This window comes from Myiozetetes cayanensis, unplaced genomic scaffold, assembly GCF_022539395.1.
Source record: "Myiozetetes cayanensis isolate MyiCay16 unplaced genomic scaffold, myiCay2020 scf3, whole genome shotgun sequence".
Lineage (NCBI taxonomy): Eukaryota > Metazoa > Chordata > Aves > Passeriformes > Tyrannidae > Myiozetetes > Myiozetetes cayanensis.
This window is the reverse complement of record NW_026087521.1, coordinates 267,220-287,414: the sequence shown is the minus strand read 5'-3', so window position 1 is coordinate 287,414 and position 20,195 is coordinate 267,220. Positions and strand designations below refer to the sequence as shown.

General features: G+C 56.9%; 2 protein-coding genes and 1 long non-coding RNA gene across 4 annotated transcripts; 2 read left to right on the top strand and 1 right to left on the bottom strand.

The window, feature by feature from the left end:
- Positions 1–4: 4 nt before the first annotated feature.
- On the top strand, positions 5–10,833 carry LOC126644872 (carboxypeptidase A2-like). Its single transcript, XM_050324685.1, has 12 exons — positions 5–56; positions 3,590–3,677; positions 4,333–4,414; positions 5,141–5,275; positions 6,151–6,246; positions 6,744–6,842; positions 6,970–7,071; positions 7,726–7,836; positions 8,118–8,208; positions 8,693–8,892; positions 9,573–9,657; positions 10,595–10,833. The coding sequence occupies exons 2-12, from the start codon at positions 3,613–3,615 to the stop codon at positions 10,780–10,782; spliced, it is 1,254 nt and encodes a 417-aa protein (XP_050180642.1). The 5' UTR covers positions 5–56; positions 3,590–3,612; the 3' UTR covers positions 10,783–10,833.
- LOC126644873 (uncharacterized) lies at positions 5,504–9,808 on the bottom strand. The gene is made up of 3 exons (XR_007630035.1): positions 9,525–9,808; positions 8,092–8,239; positions 5,504–7,287 (listed from the first exon to the last, which is right to left on the bottom strand). It is a non-coding gene; the product is annotated as an uncharacterized LOC126644873 (long non-coding RNA).
- A 3,263-nt stretch (positions 10,834–14,096) lies between the features above and the next one.
- LOC126644679 (carboxypeptidase A1-like) lies at positions 14,097–19,774 on the top strand. 2 transcript variants are annotated; one of them, XM_050324311.1, is made up of 12 exons: positions 14,097–14,161; positions 16,001–16,082; positions 16,651–16,785; positions 16,916–17,014; positions 17,407–17,508; positions 17,800–17,901; positions 17,996–18,106; positions 18,292–18,382; positions 18,471–18,670; positions 19,043–19,127; positions 19,224–19,457; positions 19,598–19,613. In XM_050324311.1, the coding sequence occupies exons 1-11, from the start codon at positions 14,097–14,099 to the stop codon at positions 19,409–19,411; spliced, it is 1,260 nt and encodes a 419-aa protein (XP_050180268.1). In that variant the 3' UTR covers positions 19,412–19,457; positions 19,598–19,613. The 2 variants fall into 2 exon arrangements, with proteins under 2 accessions (XP_050180268.1, XP_050180266.1); XM_050324309.1 differs by having other exon boundaries at positions 19,224–19,774.
- The last annotated feature ends 421 nt before the right edge of the window (positions 19,775–20,195 follow it).

The following is a 20,195-nucleotide window of genomic DNA, read 5'->3' as shown; positions in this document are numbered from 1 at the left end:
TGTTGGGGGGAGCGCCTCCCACGGACACGCCGTGCTCCTTATCAATATCCTTATTGGTAAATTAATGCGGCACGCGGAGTAGCGCCTTCATCGTTCCGCGTGGGCGTCACCTCGTGTTTCTGCACAAGCACAACTTCGTATTTCATATACATGTACAAGTGTAACCGTATGTCTGCACAAGCACAGCCTCAGATGTGTGTACAAGTGTACCTGTGTTTCCCTACAAGCACAAGCTCGTATTTCTGCACAAGCATCACTTCAAACTTCTGTACAGGCGTAACTTTGTGTTTCTGTGCAGCTGTAAATTCCTATTTCTGAAAAACCATAACCTCATCTTTCTGTAAGGGTGTAACCTCATATTGTATACAAACACAATTTCACTGGACAAGCACAACTTCTAATTTATGTACGGGCGTAACTTCATATTTGTGTACAAACAAATTTCACCTTTCTGTGCCAGTGTAAGTTCCTGTTTCTGTACAGACACACCCTCCTATTTCTGCACAACTTCAAACTTCTGTGCAAGTGTGACCGTAGTTCTGTGCAGCTGTAAAATCACATGTTTTGTACAAGCACAGCCTCACATTCCTGTACCAATGTAACTTCAGATTTCTGTACAGGTGTAACTTCATATTTCTGTAATATTTCTGTAAAAGCACAATTTCGTGTTTCTTACAGGTGTGACTTTGTATTTCTGTACAAACACAACTTCCTATTTCTGTCCAGGCATACCTTTGTATTTCTGTGCAGGTGTATCATCTTCACCTTTCTCTACAGGGGTACCTTCTAAATTTTGCTCTGAAATGCCATAAATGAAAAGGGGTTTGGGAATTCACCTATGGTGACATTGGAGAAGCGTCAACGTTCAAAACTATTGGAGTAATCCAACAAAAGTGGTTGTTGGTCTCTGCTCCCAGGGAACTGGGGACATGATGAGAGGAAATGGCCTCAAGTTGTGCCAGGGGAGGTTTGGGTTGGATACTGGGAAAATTTCGTCATCAAAAGGGTGGTGAAGCCTTGGCAGGGGCTGTCAGGGCAGGGTGGAGTCCCCAGCCCTGCAGGGATTGAAATCCCCATGGATGTGGCACTTGGGGACAGGGGGCAGGGCGGCCTTGGCAGTGTGGGGAGGGGGATGATCTTGGAGGGGGATGATCTCAGAGCTCTTTTCCAGCCCAAGGGGTCTCCAATCCAGCAGTCCAGGCAGGCAGAACTTGTGTTGAGGAGGTTCAGGTGACCTTTAGTGCCTCCCGTGTCCCCAGGCTGTCCCTGACTCACTGCATGACTCCACATCCTCTTGGGACAGCGTGGAAGGGATGTCCCAACCCTGCCCACGCTGGAGTGCCCTAATTGGGAGCATGAATTGCCCTGACCAGCCCTGTGTAGGGTCCCCGAGGTTGCTGGGTTTGGTCCTTGCTGGAGCTGTGGTGTGTTTCCATCCTGGCTGTGGTGAGTCCAGGCTGGATTTGGGCTGGTGGTTGTTTCCCTCCTGGCTGGATTTGGGCTGGTGGTTGTTTCCATCCTGGCTGTGGTGAGTCCAGGCTGGATTTGGGCTGGTGGTTGTTTCCATCCTGGCTCTGGAGCTGCCCTGGACGTTTCTGAGGACCTGGACCTGGTCAGTGCTCCAGACCTGCTCTGCTCCTCCTCTGTGGGTTCCCTGGGACTCTACTGCTTGTGGTGGGCTCCCTAATCATAACCCTAATCCCACTCCCACTCCCAATCCCACTCCCAATCCCACTCCCAATCCCAATCCCAATCCCACTCCCAATCCCACTCCCAATCCCAATCCTAATCATAATCCTAATCCTAATCCTAATCCCAATCCCAATCCCAATCCCACCTGCTCTGCTGAACTCCCCAGTCCCCTCTGCCTCGCTGTCTCCTTTGGCTTTCTGCTGCTCCCTCATTTCCTGGGGTGTTTTGGACCCTGGGATCTGCACTCTGGATGTTTTCAGCCTCTTGGAATCCTGGATTGGGTTGGCTTGGGAGGGACTCCCATCTGTCCCTGCCCTCTGGCACTGGGAAGCCATTCCCTGTGTCCTGTCCCTCCAGGCCTTGTCCCCAGTCCCTCCCCAGCTCTCCTGGAGCCCCTTCAGGCCCTGCTCTCCCTGGAGCCTTCTCTTCCCCAGGAGGAACATTCCCAGCTGTCCCAGCCTGGCTCCAGAGCAGAGGGATCCAGCCCTGGGAGCTCCTCTGGATTCACTCCATCACCCAAACCTGTGGCTCTCTCCAAACCCTGCAGGACCTCCTGGCTCCGGTCGGAGGTCAGAGCTGGAGGGTCAGGAGTGGGTACAAAGGTTTGGATTTAAATGCAGCTCCCTAAATGCAGAGGGTGGAGGCCCTGGCTGAGGCTGATCAGGAATCCCCGAGCGGGTTGGGATACTTTGGATCCTGACACGTTTGGCAGGATCTCCTGGCAGCCTTTAAATCCGTGAGGGATGTGGAGTGAGTGATGAAAGCTCTAATTGTGCCCGGGGTTAACTCCCTCCTTCCTGTTTTCACGGAGTGAGTCCAGGGACAGCTGCTGATTCCTCAGGGACTGTTGGAGTCCACAAGCTACAGGTGGGATCTGACTCCCACCAGAGCCACTGTAGCTGCAGAAGCAGGAACTCAGCAGGAAATGCCCACGATGGTTCCTGACCCTCAGGATCAAGTTTGGCTCTTTGATTTGGGCTTGTTTGCCACGGACTGCCCCCAGGACAGGGTGACTCATTCCCAGCAGCCCAGCCAGGCTGGAGCCCTGCCTGGGGCTCCCTCTGTTCCCAAAACACCAGAGCTGGCCTTGCACAAGCTCGGGGAGTGACCCCATGCTGGGCCTGTCTGGCTGTGGGGACATCACGAGGGAGGGGGATGAGGGGAAGAACAACAGGAGCTGCTGGAAAAGGCACTGTCCTTATTAACAGCTTCCTCTGGGAATTGTCCCTTGGAATTTCCTTGTTCTCCTGAGGGGGATGGAGCAGCTCAACCATCTCCCTTCCATCCCATATTCCCAGGAATCCCATCTGCAGGGTCAGCTCCTGCCTGTTCCTCAGCAACATTTTCAGTGGGATAAACAACCAGCGGATCCAGCTCCAAGGGAGATTATTCCCAAAGTTCACTCAGGAGGCTGCCTTGACTCCCTGCACACGGATAACAACAACTGCAATATCTGGGCACCTGCAACAAGCAGCGTTGACTGGGACAAACCCCTCTGGGATCCCTGTCATCTCTGGGACAAACCCCTCTGGGATCCCTGTCATCTCTGGGACAAACCCCTCTGGGATCCCTGTCATCTCTGGGACAAACCCCTCTGGGATCCCTGTCATCTCTGGGACAACCCCCCCCAGCCGGAGCTCCGGAGCCGCGGTGAGGGCTGGGCTGGCTCCCTTTTCCCGTGCCCAGCAATCCGTGTGAAAGGACACACATTGCTGGGCTCGCAGCCTCCTGCCCCCTGCTTTGGCTGTGTCAGTGGAAAATCCGGCTCTGGAGGTGCCCTGGGCCTGCTGGTGGCCTCGAGGGTGGCGATAAGGGTGGGAAATGGGCACGTGGGGCGATAGCGCGGCCCTGATAAGGGTGGAGCTGGCAATAAAGCCCCGTAACCCCCTTTCCCCAGGCTGAGCCGAGCCCACAGCGACCATGAGGCTGCTGCTGATCCTCAGTGCCCTCCTGGGGGCCTGCCTGGGCCTGGAGACCTTCGAGGGGTGAGTGTCTCTGGGGTTTGGGGCCGCCCAAGCCGTTGTTTGTGGGTCTCGGCTTTACCAAACCTGCCTGGGGCACATTCCGACCCTTCTCTGACCCATCACTCTCATTCCTTCATCCCTGGGGTTTGAGGGACTCTCTCTCCACTTTAATTTGGATTGAGCTCCTGAATTCCTGCTCCCCCCAAGGCTTTTCTTGGCTTTTGCTGTTCCCCAAGCCCTGAGCTGGCCCTAAACCTCCCCGCAAAGCTCAAGCTTTACGGATCTAGTCCAGCACAAAGCAGAGCTGAAAACCAGAGCCTGCCTTGGGATCAGAGAGCTCACGACTTCCCCTTGGCTTTCCAAGTTTATTCCTCCTGCTTTCCCTCATTTCTGCCTTCCTGAGCAGTTCAAATCCTCTTTAACAACCTTCCTTCCCTCTGTCAGAGCCCCCCAAAGTCAACACAGCGTCCTCCTCCTGCCCAAAACCCAACCAGTAAACCTGGGGCTGGTCCTGCTGAGCCACCAAAACCTCCCCCAGCTGTCACCTCCCCTGCTTGTTGGGGCAACTCTGGGGTGGCACCAAGTCAGGAGGTTAATTAACCCCTGCAATTAACCCCCCTAATGAACTCCTCCCTGACCCTGGGGAGAGTTCCTGAAGGCCCTGATTCCTTTGCAGGCACCAAGTTCTCCGCATCAACCCCAAAAATGAGGAGCAGCTCGGGCAGCTGCAGTTCCTGGAGTCGCTGGAGCACCTCGAGGTACGTCCTGGGGGGTTGGGAACGCTCCAGGTTGGGCAGGACTTTGCTCCTCTCTGGAAAAGGGCTCAGGATGTGAAATTGGGTCTCATCTGGAGGGTTTCCATCCCACTGCCATAAGTATTTGTACTGCCTTATTATAACAGAAATATATAAATACATCAATATAAATAAATAAATATAAAACATAAAATATACATGTAAACTATATAAATATGAATATAAAATTGATCAATATAACTATAAAATATGGCACTAAATATAAATATCTCAACATAAAATATATAAATATAAAATATAAAAATATATACCTATAAATATAAAATATATCAATATAAATACATACATATAAATATATAATTATGAAATCTATAAATCTATAAATATAAAATATATAAACATAAAATATAAAAATAGAATTTGCTGTCCTAACACCTTGTATTTGGTGTCCCACTTCCAGAACCAGCTCGGTGTCCAGGAGTGCCTGAATTCCTATTTTTTTCCCCTCCTGGATTTACAATCAGATTTGAATTATTCTTGCTCTTCATCTTGGTCCTAAACCCCCTGTTTTTCAAGTGGGACTGGTGGGTTTTTTGGGCTTCTCTCCTGGTGCTGTGGAAGGAATGGGTTGGTTGGTTTGTACCCCACTGAGACACAAAACCACCCTCGGATTCGGGAGAAACCAGCACTCCCAAGGCTGTTTGCAACTCACCCCCTTCCCCTTCCCAGCTGGATTTCTGGATAAGCCCCTCCGCCCCCGCCCTCCCCGTGGACGTGAGAATTCCTGCCGGCAGCCTCCAGCCGGTCAAAGCCTTCCTGGAATCCCAGGGGATCGGCTATTCCATCCTGATCGAGGACCTGCAGGTAGGAGACACCAACAGGCTCGTGGGGAGCCTTTCCACCTCCTGCAGGCAGGCAGGGCTTCCCAGCTGGGCCTCCTTCCCAGCGGGGGCTCTCCCGCTGTTTTTGTGGGCTGTGGGTTCCTTCCTCACGGACAATCCCTGGATCGCTGCAGGATCCCTGAGGAGGTGACACCTCCCTGGGCGGTGACATCGATAAACTCTGGGGGTTCCACCGGAATTCCACCCAGCTGTTCTGGCCACAGATACTCGGGAACCACTCCTGGAGTTCCTCAGGAGTCAGTAAAACATGCCAAGGGTAGTGACGGGTAAAAGTCACCCACGTGGGCACAATTCCAAGATTTTCCCGTGAGGAATGATCCCAACATGGCACCTGAGCCAGCGAGTCCAGAGGAGGGCACGGAGCTGCTCCCAGGGCTGGATCCCTCTGCTCTGAAGCCAGGCTGGGACAGCTGGGAATGTTCATCCTGGAGAAGAGAAGGCTCCAGGGAGACCTGAGAGCCTCTTGCAGGGCCTGAAGGGGCTCCAGGAGAGCTGGAGAGGGACTGGGGACAAGGCCTGGAGGGACAGGACACAGGGAATGGCTTCCCAGTGCCAGAGGGCAGGGACAGATGGGAGATTGGGAAGGAATTGCTGGCTGGGAGGGTGGGGAGGGGCTGGACTGGATTTCCCAGAGCAGCTGTGGCTGCCCCTGGATCCCTGGGAGTGTCCAAGACCAGGTTGGTGGAAGGTGTTGGGGTTGGAACTGGATGATCCTTCATTTCTCTTCCCACCAAGCCATTCCAGGATTCTCTGGGTAACTCAGCACAAACACTGCCTTTTCAAATCCATTTTGCAACCGGAGCAGACTTCTCTCACCCTTGGAATGTCTTGTTTTAGGATATTCTGGACAAGGAAAAGCAGGACATGGCTGAGAGCGCCCAGAGGGAGCGAAGCGCCAGCTTCGACTTCGGCTCCTACCACACCCTGGATGATGTGAGTGCCTCAGAGCAAGGGGGTTCTCTCTTTTTTCCTGGCCTTTCTTCATGCTGTCTTCCATCAGAATTCCAGTAGTAGGATCTAGATGTCTCTTCAGCTTCTCTTGGCGCCTGGTTTTGGTTTTATCTGAAAGGATTTAGTGGCCAGAACAATCAGCCTGGCCCTGGCAGAGCAAGTGCTAAGGAAACTTTTCCATGAGCTCTTGTGCCTAAACCCCTTCCTTCTGAGCCTCCAAAGAGACAGGGAAATAAAGGAATCTTGAAACAGGAGATAAAGGAATCTTGAAACAGGAGATAAAGGAATCTTGAAACAGGAGATAAAGGACTCCTTGCCCAGAGAAGCTGTGGCTGCCCCGTCCCTGGAAGTGCCCAAGGCCAGGTTGGAGCACCCTGGGATCGGTGTGAACCAGATGGTTTTTAAGGTCCTTTCCACACCAGACAAGTCCATGATTGCATGAAATGTGTTCCAAGCGTCCTTGTGCCTCCTCATTGCAGATTTATGCGGAGCTGGACCACCTTGCCTCTGAGCACAGCTTCGTGGAGAAGATCCAGATCGGGGAGTCCTACGAGAAGCGTCCCCTGTATGCCCTCAAGGTACACCAAGCGTGCCAGGGCTCGTCCCAGCGCGGGGCAGCCGTGGCAGAGCTCAGCCCAGAGCACCCAGCCTGCCTGGGATGGTTCTGGCTGACAGGTGAGCTGAATCTTCCCCTTCCATCCCCAGTTCAGCACCGGCGGCTCCGCCCGCCCGGCCATCTGGCTCGACGCCGGCATCCACTCCCGCGAGTGGGTCACCCAGGCCAGCGCCCTCTGGATCGCCAACCAGGTTCCTCCAGCTTTGCCTCGCCCTGGCAGCGTCCCAGAGCATTCCAGGGATCCCACAGCTCCGTGCTGAGCCTCCTCCCTCACCAGAACGACCCCCAGGCGGGTGTGGTGGCTGCCCAGCCCCAGGACTGGAACACGCAGGGTCTTGTGAAGAGCTCAGTTTAGGGAGACCAAAGGCAGCAGTTCAGGGAGACAAAGTGGAACAGTTCCTGTGAAGCTGTTGACAAAAAGAGGGCTGATAATTCCACAAATAACCAAGGCCCTGGAGATTATTTTGCTGCTTTGCTCTCAGAGAAACGCTGTGTGGTTGGTCCCCTCCCACAGCAATGCCCCAACCTCCATCTCTGTGTAAATTTAAACCATTTCAGGCATTTAAACCCTGCTGGAGATGCCTAAAGCACCCCAGAAGTGCAGCCCAGTGCAGTATTCCCAGCCTGGCTGCTCCATCTCAGTCCCAGTGCGGGGCCCCGGTCAGTTCTCTGGGAAAAGGGAGTGGGGAATTTTATTGCCATCCTCCATTAACCTCCAAATCAAACAGATTAATTGGCCATCAGATAACTGATACTCTTGTTCCCCTGCCCCAAAATCCACCTGGGAGGGCATTTGGGGCAGGAATGCCCTGATGACCGGGGTGTGCTGTGGTGTCTCTGCCCAGATTGCCTCCGGCTACGGAACAGACTCCTTTGTCACCTCCCTGCTGGACAAGATGGACCTTTTCCTGCTGCCAGTGGCCAACCCTGACGGCTTTGTGTACACCCACACCTCGGTGAGTGAGGGGGCTGTGGGGCTGGGCTGACCCAGGGGCTGCCCTGCTCTTCCAAGGAAATAACAAACCCTGGGAAAGGGGCTCTGGAAGTGCCGTGAGAAGGAACTGCAAAGAGCAGTTTTAAATCACTCAAATACACCACCATCCCCTTCCCTTTATACCATGAGCCCATCAGGAATAAGGCTGGGATCCCTCCCTGGGGGATGGCAGCTCTCTCTGGGAGCAGCTGGGACACAAACACCCGGGGTTCCTCACCTTTGGAAGCTGTTCCTCCCTTCCAGAACCGCATGTGGAGGAAGACGCGCTCCAAGAACCCGGGCAGCGTGTGCTTCGGCGTGGATCCCAACAGGAACTGGGACGCAGGCTTTGGAGGTAGGAATGAGGAGCCTCTGGGTCCTGGATCCTGTCACAGAGCAGCAGGAACAGCAGCAGGGACTCAGAGAGAGCAGATGGGCCCTCAGGATGGAGCTGTTCCCAGTACAGACCATTGACTGCCCAAGAGCACGGGGGGAAGGTGGGACCCATGGAATTGTGGAATATCTGACTGCTTTGGCTCAGGAGGGACCTGAGACACCTTTAGTTCAGGGCAGGGACACCTCCCACTGGGCCAGGCTGCCCCAAGCCCCATCCAAGCACTGGACACCTCCAGGGACGGGGGTTCCACAGCACAACCCCCTCCGTTCCAGGTTGTGGCGTCTGAAAGCACATCCCTTGAACGTTCCCACCCTGGCCCTGCCCTTGGAGGGTTTGCCAGCATTTCAGGCCTTGCCTTTGGCTCGAGACCTGCCCTTAGGAGAGCCCTGGCCCTTCCAGGACTGTCCCTTCTCAGCGGGCTGTCCCCTCCTTGCCCCGCCAGGTCCCGGGGCCAGCAACAAGCCCTGCTCCGACTCCTACCACGGCCCCAGCGCCAACTCCGAGGTGGAGGTCAGATCTGTCGCTGACTTCATCAAGAACCACGGCAACTTCAAGGCCTTCCTGACCCTGCACAGCTACTCCCAGCTCCTGATGTATCCCTACGGATACAAGTGCACCAGGCCCAACGACTACGCCGAGCTGGTGAGACACAAACCCTGCCCTGGCTGCTCCTTCCCGGGCTCTCCACGCCCCAGGCCCTTCCCTAAGAACAGCAGTGTGGACCTCACTGCCCCAATTCCAAAGGGAAAGCCCTCTGGGGGGCTCCACTCCAGCCCTTTGGAGCCAGAGCCGCTTTGGGAGGGGGTGGCCCAGTCAGGGCCTTGCCTTGATCAAACCGAGCTTGGGGTGGTTGTTTGGATTTGTTTTGATGCTTCTAAAGGCAAATCCCACACCTTCCCAAAGTCCCACCCTTCCAAAAACTCTCGTGGGTTTTTTCTTTGTCCCTAATGCCTAAATGCAATTTTTCCCCCATGGCAATTTGTTGCCACTCGTCTTTTTCCCACTCCCATGAAGATCCCAGCTCTGTTTTCCATAAAACCCCTCTTAGGTAGTTAAAGTGAGGACAAACCCAGCCATGGAGTATTGGAATATCTCAAAATTCCTTGGGATTTTCTGGTATCCCTTGAACCTTCCCTTGACAAGAGAGGCAGTGAATGAAACTCCGGATGATCCATTCTGGAAGCTGTTGGGGATCGTTCCACCTGCAGTGCCCCTTCCCAGGAATGCTGTGGGAGCTGGGAGTGCTGGGGGTGGGTGGGGGTTTCTCTGAGTACCTGCTGAAGTTTGGCTCTTCCTGACCTGTCCCTGGCTGTGCTCTGCAGGAGTCCCTGGGAAGAGCCGCTGCCAACGCCATCAAATCCGTGTACGGCACCACCTTCCAAGTGGGGCCCATCTGCACCACCATCTGTGAGTGCTGAGCTGCTCTGGGATCCTGGGCTGGGCCTGGGCAGCAGTCCCTTCCCTGGACAGCAATCCCTGTCCCTGGACAGCAGTCCCTTCCCTGGACAACCATCCCTGTCCCTGGACAGCAGTCCCTTCCCTGGACAGCAATCCCTGTCCTGGGACAACCATCCCTGGACAACCATCCCTATCCCTGGACAGCAATCCCCATCCCCATCCCTGGACAGCCATCCCCATCCCTGGACAACCATCCCTATCCCTGGACAGCAGCCCCTGCCCCTGGACAACAATCCCTGTCCCTCCCACAGTCTCTGTCCCAGGACAACAATCCCTGTCCTTCCCCAATCCCTGTCCCAGGACACCAATCCCTGTCCCCATAATCCCTGGACAACAATCCCTGTCCAACAATCTCCATCCCCACAATCCCTGTCCCCACAGTCCCTGTCCCAGCACACCAGTCTCTGTCCCCACAATCCCTGGACAACAATCCCTCTCCCCCCCAAGTAATCCCTATCCCAGCACAACAGTTCCTGTCCCCACAATCCCTATCCCAGGACACCAATCCCTGTCCCCACAATCATTGTCCCATCACACCAATCCCTGTCCAACAACCTCTCTCCCAGCACACCAATCCCATCACACCAATCCCTGTCCCATCACACCAATCCCTGTCCCCCACAATCCCTGTCCCATCACACCAATCCCTGTCCAACAACCTCTCTCCCAGCACACCAATCCCATCACTCCAATCCCTATCCCATCACTCCAATCCCTATCCCAGCACACCAATCCCAACCAAACCCCCCCACAGCGTGACCTCCCCCCCAACACCATCTCTGAGCGTGTTCCCCCAAACCTGCCCCCTTACCCCTCCCAAACACAAAAAGCAGGACTCCCGAGCTCGCAGATTCCCGAGCTCATCCCTGCATTCCCTGCTTTCCAGACCAGGCCAGCGGGGGCAGCATCGACTGGGCCTACGACCAGGGCATCAAATACTCCTTCGCCTTCGAGCTGCGGGACACGGGGCGCTACGGGTTCCTGCTGCCCGCCAACCAGATCGTCCCCGCCGCCACCGAGACCTGGATGGGCCTCAGGAAGATCATGGAGCACGTCCTGAAGAAGCAGCCCTAAGAGCCGGCGGTCAGCAGAGCGCTCTCCCCTCGGCCGGGACGGTGCAGATGAATAAACCCCCACCCCCCGCGCATCCCCCCGTGCCGTGTCTGGGCTCGTTCCTTCCCCGAGCGTGGGACACCCCCCAGGAGGGGTCGGACACGGCCCTTCCTTTCCACGCATCCAGTGCCACCCCCGGCCGTGGGCAGGGACACCTCCCGCCAGCCCAGCCCGGCCTGGGACACTCCCAGGGACAGGGAGAGCCGGGAGGGGCGGGCAGGGATGGACCTGGGCTCGGAAAAGCAGGGAAAGAGAGTCCGATAAAAGCCACGGATAACGGGGATTTGGACGGGCTCAGCGGGATTTGCCCTTGTCAGGAAGCAGGAGAACAGTGAAAAAGAGGGGAAACAGGGAAATGAGGGAAGCAGGAAATTCCCTGATGGTTGAAGGCAGTGATGGAATCCTGGAATGGTTTGGGTGGGAGGGGACCTTAAAGCCCATCCAGTGCCATCTCTGCCATGGGCAGGGACACCTTCCATGATCCCAGGTTGCTCCACCTGGCCTTGGACACTCCCAGGGATCCAGGGCAGCCACAGCTTCTCTGGGAAATCCAGTCCAGCTACTCCCCACCATCCCAACCAGGAATTCCTTCCCAAAATCCCACCTATCCTTGCCCTCTGGCACTGGGAAGCCATTCCCTGTGTCCTGTCCCTCCAGGCCTTGTCCCCAGTCCCTCTCCAGCTCTTCTGGAGCCCCTTTAGGCCCTGCAAGGGGCTCTCAGGTCTCCCTGGTTCCCTCTCTTCCCCAGCCTGCAGAGGCAGGTGCCGAGGGGCTGCTGGGAGCCCCCTAATCCAGGCTGTCAGGTGATTAGAGGAATTTAATTGCCTTTAACGAGCCTCAGGACGTTCCACCGAGCGCTGCCATCAGGGGGATCTCCTTCCTTACTGTCCCCATACGTTTATCTCGCCCCTTTTCCCCTCCCACCTCTGCCCGGTGGACGCGGTGAGGGGAGGGTGGAGAGGGGGGACACCTCTGTCCCTCCCTCCCTGCCTCCAGCACCGCCAGTCCCGCTCCCTCGGGATCCCCCCCTCCCTTCTCCTGTTGTCCCCCCGCTAATTAATTTCTTTGGGATTAAGAGCAGAGAGCTCAGGAGGATCAGGGATTAGCCGGTGCTGCTGCGCTGGCCGTCAGGTCTGACGGGTTTATCTCGGCAGTCTTGTGACCCCGCAGCAGCTGCGGAGTTACTCACCCCTCGCTGAGCAGGGCAGGACAGCAAACACCTCCCGCGGCACACGGGACCCGAGGGCAGCACAGCAAAGCCCTCGGTGAGCGGGGCAGGACAGCAAACACCCCTCGGTGAGCAGGGCAGGACAGCAAACACCCCTCCGTGAGCAGGGCAGGACAGCAAACAGCCCTCCGTGAGCAGGGCAGGACAGCAAACACCCGCTGCCTTCGGGTCACACTCCCTGTGCTAGTGCAGACTCACCTGATGTGCCCCACAAAAACTCAGTTCACACTCAGTTTAACTCGGATTCCTTAGTTCAGTTCAGTCTCACCTGATGTGCCACACAAAACCTCGGTTCAGAGTCAGTTTAACTCAGATTCCTTAGTTCAGTTCAGGTCAGACTCACCTGATGTGCCACACAAAACCTCGGTTCAGAGTCAGTTTAACTCAGATTCCTTAGTTCAGTTCAGGTCAGACTCACCTGATGTGCCACACAAAAGCTCAGTTCACACTCAGTTGAATTCAGGTTCCTCAGTTCAGTTCAGACTCACCTGACGTGCCCACCTCAACAACCCCGGGATCATCCTGGGGGAGTCCAAGGCCCCTCAAGGAGGCACCTGCTCTGCTTCCAGGGCTGGCTGTGCTCCATCCAGGAGGGTGGATTTCCACCTCCTGTGTTCCCTTCCCACCCCAACAACCTCCTGACCCCTCCAAAGACTTCCCTGCCCACCCCCCTCCAGGTCCATCCCAGCACCACCGGCACCTTCCCAAAGCCGCAACCCCCCCGGGCCGCGGCACCTTCCCCAAAACCCGGGTTTAAGGAGCAAAATCCCGGTTTTAAGGGGGGGAAATCCCGGTTTTAAGGGAGGAAATCCCGGTTTTAAGGGGGAAAACCTGGCCTGGCGACGCCTGCCCTGAAAAGGCGCCGTGGGAGCGGGAGCCGGGCTGGGAATGCGGCCTGGGAAGCCGGAACATCCCGGCCGGGCCAGGTGGGAGCTCCGCAGATAAAGGGCCCACAAAGGCGCTGCTGTGCCGGGAACAAAGAGCCGCTGTGAGCCCGGAACAAAGCCCGGCTGTGGCTGCCACCGCCCGCACCCCCCGCGCCAAGAAAATACCAAAATCGCTCCCTTTCCACCCAAAACAGAGCCCCTGGCTCTCAGGTGAACGTCCCTGTGCCGCTCCGGGACATCCATTTGGATGGGCACAATCCGTCCATCCTGGGATGGGGATGGATGAACAGCACCGGGAGTGAAGGGTGTAAATTGAATAATAAATCGAATAATAATACATAGATTAATAAATTCAATAATAAATCGAATGATAAATTGATCAATATTTTGAATAATAAATCGAATAATAATTTGAATAACATTTTGAATAAAGAATTTAGTAATAAATGGGATGATAAATTGAACAATAAATGGATTAATAAATTGAATGATGAATAATAATTTGAACAATATTTCGAATGATAAATCGAACAATAAATTGAATAATAAATCGAATAATAATATGAATGATAATTTGAATAATAAATTGAATAACTTATTTGAATGTTGTATCTATTTTTAGTTCCATAGCTATATGACTATTGTATGTATATAATCCTATCTATCTATAGAATCATATCTATATATATACCTGCTTGCTTTCCCGCCGGTGAATTTCTAATTACACAGAAATCATAATTAGAATTGGCTCGTCAAGAGGGATGTGTAATGAAGAATAAAGAGTCCCCCGGGAGGGAATGTGTGGGACACAGACACTCGTGGACGCCCAGCCTGTCCCTGCTGGTGGATTTTGGGGGCTGTGCCGCCCGTCCCCTCCTGCCGTGGGTTGGGGGTCTCCGGAGCCCGCGGGGGCTGCGGGCCGGGCCGGGCCGGGAGCGAGGAGGGCCCTTCTGAGAGCCGGCCCCGCTCGGTGTTGACTCTGCCAAGCCAAGCGGACGTTTGGGCTCCCGGAGCAGCTCCCGGAGCCTCTCCCAGCCCCGTTTCCAGCCCCGCTCCCTGCCCCGCTCCCGGCTCCGCGGCCTCGGGACGAGCTCCCGGAGGGGCTTCCCCCGGCCTGGGGGTCTCTCCATCGCGGGGCTCGGGGTGCCCTCACCCCCACCATGCGGGTCCTCCTGGTGCTCGCAGCCCTCGCGGGAGCCGCGGGCGCCGAGCGGCGATTCCAGGGGTGAGTCCTTCCCACGGCAGGGGGGACGGCCCGGGGGAAATCCATCGGCTCGGGGCTGCTTCCCAACCCGGACAAAGGATGCTGTCCCCCTGGGATGGAGGGAGGTTGGAAATTAGGGAATGCTGGATCCTGGAAGCGTCACCCCAGGCTTTGCCAGGGGGGCAGAATCCCGGGAGATGAAGGGATAAGGGGTCTGTCCCAAACAGTGGGGGCTGGATGGCTGTGGAAGGATTGTTGGGTTGGATTACCAACCAAGGATTGTTGGGTTGGATTCCCAACCAAGGATTGTTGGGAATAACAGCCATGGGTTGTTGGGAATAACAGCCAGGGGTTGTTGGGAATAACAGCCAGGGGTTGTTGGGAATAACAGCCAGGGGTTGTTGGGAATAACTGACAAGGATTGTTGGGAATAACAGGCAAGGATTGTTGGGAATAACAGGCAAGGATTGTTGGAACAACAAAGATTGTTGGGAATAACACCCAAAGATTGCTGGGAATAACAGCCAAAGCATTTTGGGAATAACAGACAAGGGTTGTTGGTAATAACAGCCAAGGATTGCAGGGAATAAGAGCCAAGGATTGCTGGGAATAACAGGCTGTGGGAAAGAACAAGCTGTGGCCGGAGAAGGGGCCGTGGGGAGGTCGGGCAGGGATTTTCCAGGACAAACATTCCTGTTGCAGTTCCTGGAAATAAGTAACAGCCCAGCACAGGTGCAGGAGTGAGGTCAGGAGAGGGCATGGAATGCAGGGACCCTCAGAGCCTCCAACCCATTCCCATTTCCCTAAAATTTCCTTCCTTTCTCCCTCCCTCCCTTCCTGTCCTTTCCATCCTTCTTTCCTTCCTTTTCTTTCTCTTTTCCACCCTTTCCTTCCTTTTATTCCTTCTTCTTTCCTTCCTTTTCTTTCTCTTTTCCACCCTTTCCTTCCTTTTATTCCTTCTTCTTTCCTTCCTTTTACTCCTCCTTCTTCTTCTTTCCTTCCTTCTTTCCTCCCTTCTTTTCCTTCTCCCTTCCCTTTTCCCCCAGCCCTTCCTCCAACCCACAATTCCCAGGCCAAGTGTGTCATTTCCTAACAAAACTCTGGAATTTCAGGTGGATCCTCTGACTTCTATCCCTTTCCATCCTGAGCATTTACAGACCCCAGGTCCTCTCTCCCCCTCAGGGGTGGGAACATCCCCCTTGTTGGACAGGAGGCCGTGGTTTGAAGGGATCATGGACTGGAAAAATTGGGAATGCAACTCCTGCCTGACTCCTCCAGGCATGGAATGGGCCGGTGGGAATTGTTGTCCGTGGGTAAACTGATAAAGGGGGTGTGAAGAGAAGGAAGGGATGAAAGGGGGAAGGTGGAAGAGCTCCATGTGGGATTTTGGGAGAAGGGACTGGATCCCTGCAGGATTTCAGGATCAGTGAAACGAGGAGAGGGAATTCAGGCTTTGGGAGAAAGGAAAAGGGTGTTCAGGAACAGCACAAGAGCTTAGAGGCTCAGGAGTGATCCCAGACTGGAGAACCTGGAGGAGAGAATTCCTTCCCTTCCAAGGGCTGTACTTACCCTGGGAGAGCCCAGCCAGGCTGGAGTGGGAGCTGTTCGGACACAAATCCATGGATACAGACAGCACATCCATATTAGCCATTCCCTGACATTTTGGGAGCTGCCCAGCCAGGCTGGGACCCCCCTCAGATTCTCCAGCACTGCCTCTTTGCCCGTGGCTGCTCCAAACCTGCACTTTCTGCTCTCCCACCAACACCTGCTGCACTTCCCAGCCCTCCGAGCCCCCGGGATGTTCCCGAGGCTCCTCCCAGCCTGAGCCCCCATCCCTGCCCGCCCTCTGCCCCCCTGCAGGGACCAGGTCCTGCGGATCACGGCCCGGGACGAGGAGCAGCTGGCCCTGCTGAGGGGGCTGGGAGAGCAGGACGAGCTCCAGGTGAGCCAGGATGGGGCTCCCAAACATCCCCCCCATCAGAGAGCCTGGACACATCCAGGGCTCGGTCCTGCCTTTGCCCTCACATCCCTCTGCCCTCCCCGTTTTGGGTCTGTATCATTTATACCTCTGTAAATGGGATGTTCATCTCGGGGCTCCTTCAGCTCCAACTCACCTCGAGTGGGGACATCCCCAAAATCATCGTCCAAAGGGGCTTCTGTGGCCTGAAACCCCCTTGGGCTGAGACATGTTTGAGTAGAGGCTCCACTGAGTGAGGCCAACCCATCCACCTGTGTCCCAAAACTCATCCCAAAGCCTCTTTAGATCCTTCCTGGAAGCTCCCTGGAGGGTTCAGTGGGTGAGCACCACCACAGGGGGCTCTCCCAGGTCCAGCCAAACTCTTTCAGCCCAGCCTCTCCTTTCCAGGTCCCCGCCTGTGTCCCAAAACTCAAACCAAAGCCTCTCTAGATCCCTCCTGGGAGGCTCCTTGGAGTTCTGGGGGGCTCAGAGTCTGAGCACCAGCTCGGGGTGGGGCTGAGCTCCCTCCTGCAGCTCCACCTCTGCTGCCCAGGTGGATTTCTGGCGTCCCCCCTCCCGCCCTGGCCACCCCACCGACCTGAGGGTGCCCTTCCCCAGCCTGCAGGCAGTCAAAGGCTTCCTGGAGAGCCACAGCTTCTCCTACAGCGTCATGATTGAGGACGTGCAGGTAACGGGAGCAGGAGCAGCTCCATCCCAAGCAGGGCCAAACCCTCGGGAACCACGGGGAGCCGGAATTGGAACCCAACCCCCACCTCCCTCCAGCCTCTGGTGTTGGGGTTTCTGTGCCTCCCGAACAGGAGTTACTGGATGAGGAGAGGGAAGCCATGGTGAGGGCCAGGAGGGTCAAGAGAAGCTCCAGGACGTTCGATTTCGGCTCTTACCACACCCTGGACGAGGTGCTTTTCCCTGGAGAGGCTCTGCTGTGCCTGGCTGGGGTCACACCCCACCTGTGCTGTGGTTGCATCCGTGTGGGGACATTCCTGGTGGCAGGGGAGACACCCCTGGGACAGCTCTGGGGCTGGAAGGTGTTTCCAACCTCATTTTTGGAGGCTGGGATGGTGTTGGGGGATCTCAGAGCTTTCCCAGGGAAACACTGGTTTTTTTTCCAGGGAAGCTCTCAGTCTCCTCCAGGGGAGCTCAGGTCTCTTCCAGGGCAGCCCCAGGTCTCTTCCAGGGCAGCCCCAGGTGTCCTCCAGGGCAGCCCTGCACATTCCTCTGCTGCTGGAGGCCCTACAACCCAAGAGGCAGCCCAGGGTGAGCCTCCTGAGCCGGCAGCTCCTCCTTGCAGATCTATGCCTGGATGGACACCCTGGTGGAGGATCACCCCGGGCTCGTCAGCAAGATCCAGATCGGGCAGAGCTACGAGGGCAGAGCCCTCTTCGTGCTCAAGGTGAGTCCTGGGGCCCCCCCACCTCCTGCAGGAGGAGAGGACACGGCCTCAGGCTGTGCCAGGGGAGGCTCAGGCTGGCCATGAGGAGGAATTTGTTGCTGGAAAGGGTGGTGAGGCCTTGGCAGGGGCTGCCCAGGGAGGTTTGGAGTGCCCAGCCCTGGAGGTGTCCCAGGCAGGCCTGGCCGTGGCACTCAGTGCTCTGGGCTGGGGGACGAGGTGGGGATGGGGCACAGGGTGGATCCATGGGCTAGGAGGGCTTTTCCAGCCTCAGGGATTCCCTGATTCCCACAGTTCAGCACCGGGGGCTCTGCCCGGCCGGCCGCCTGGGTGGACACCGGGATCCACGCCCGGGAGTGGGTCACCCAGGCCACCGGCGTCTGGACGGCCAACAAGGTGACCTGGGGGGTCCCCACCCCTTCCCCTGCCCCCCCTCCCGGTGCTGCTCCAGCTCCTCCCTCATCCCGAGGCCATTCCCGCCCCCCTGCAGATCGCAGAGGCCTACGGGCAGGACCCCTCGCTCACGGCCATCCTGGACACCATGGACATCTTCCTGGAGATCGTGGCCAACCCCGACGGCTTCGCCTACACCCACAGCGCCGTGAGTGCCGCGGCACCAAGGGGGGCCCGGGCTGGGCTTGGCTCCGTGGGTTTGGGTGGGGAGGGACGTTCCTGCTGCTCCCCACGGGGGACAGAGAACCTCCTCCCAGCCCTGGCAGTGCTTGGGCTGCGGGCCCTGGTGCCACCCGTCCCCAGAGGGTGGGACTGCCCTCCCTGTGCCCCCAGAACCGCCTGTGGCGCAAGAACAGGTCCCTCAACGCCGGGTCCCACTGCGTGGGCGTCGACCCCAACAGGAACTGGGCCGTGGGGTTTGGAGGTGAGGGCGGCCCCACGCTGGGAATCTGCCATCCCTGGGATCATCCCGGCTTTCCCGAGGGACAGGGACCTCACCTGGGCTCCTGCAGGTGCTGGCTCCAGCAGCAATCCCTGCTCCGACACCTTCCACGGCCCCTTCCCGCACTCTGAGAGGGAGGTCAAGGCCATCGTGGACTTCATCCGCGGCCATGGGGACGTCAGGTCCGTCATCTCCATCCACAGCTACTCCCAGATGCTGCTTTTCCCCTATGGATACACGGCAGCGCCCTCGCCCGACCACCAGGAGCTGGTGAGGTGGCCCCAAAACGTCCCAAGGGCTTGTTCCCAACCGGTTCTGGGCTCTGGATCCCGCTGTCCCAAGGTCCTGGTCCACCACATCCCACCACTTTTGGGCTCCAGATCCTGCTGTCCCAAGGTTTTTGATCCACCAGATCCCACAAATTTTAGACTCCTGATCCCCCTGGCCCAAAGTCCTGGTCCACCACATCCTGCCACTTTTGGGCTCTTGATCCTGCTGTCCCAAGGTTTTTTCTCCACCACATCCCACCAGTCCCAACCCTGCTGTCCTAAGGTCCTGGCCCATCAGATCCCACCCCTCTCGGGCTCTCGTCCCAAGGTTTTTGCTCCCCCAGCTCCCCCCCATTCTGGGCTCTCCTTGCAGAACGAGCTGGCCAAGAAGGCCGTGAGCGCCTTGGCCGCCGTGTACGGCACCAAATACACCTTCGGCAGCATCGCCACCACCATCTGTGAGTGTCCTCCCTCCCTCCCTCCCTCCTCCCTGCCCGCAGCCGGGACCGGCGTTCCCCCGGGAAGGCGATCCCGGCGCTCTCCTCTCCCTGCAGACCCGGCCGGAGGCACCACTGTCGACTGGGCCTACAAGCTGGGGGTGAAATATTCCTTCAGCCTGGAGCTGCGGGACACGGGGCAGCACGGCTTCCTCCTGCCCTCCAGCCACATCCTGCCCACGGCCACCGAGACATGGCCTGCCCTGCTGGCCATCCTGGGCCACAGCCTGGAGCAGCCCCGCTGAGCCACCCCCTCCCCAGTGAACCCCCTGGCACTCCTGTCTCCCTCACCTAATGAACCCCCTGGGCACTCCTGGTTCCTTCCCCCAATAAACCCCCTGGGCACTCCTGGTTCCTTCACCCAATAAATCCCCTGGGCACTCCTGGTTCCTTCCCCCAATAAACCCCCTGGGCACTCCTGGCTCCCTCACCCAATGAACCCCCTGGGCACTCCTTCCCCCAATGAACCCCCTGGCACTCCTGGCTCCTTCCCCCAATGAATCCCCTGGGCACTCCTGGCTTCTTCCCCCAATGAACCCCGTGGGCACTCCTGGCTTCTTCCCCCAATGAACCCCGTGGGCACTCCTGGCTTCTTCCCCCAATGAACCCCCTGGCACTCCTGGCCCCTTCCCCCAGTGAACCCCCTGGGCACTCCTGGCTCCCTCACCCAATAAACCCCCTGGGCACTCCTGGTTCCTTCCCACAATAAACCCCCCTGGCCCCTTCCTGCAATAAACCCCCTGGGCACTCCTGGCTCTGTTTGTCCATGGAAAGGGGCCTGGGTGGGGATCCCCACTTGTGGGTTGGGCCCCCAGCCCCCAGTGTTGGGCCCTGCAGGGAGGGGCAGGAGCAGGACGGGCAGTTTTGGGGCCCCCAAAGCCGGAGCTGGGGGGGTTTGAGCAGCTTCGCCCCCTCGGCCCCTCCATGGGGATCTCTCTGTGCACGTGGGAGGGGAAATCAGCACCTGCTCCCACCTCTGCTAGGCCGGGCTTTAAACCAGATTCTTTAAACCAGATTCCCAGGCCAAGC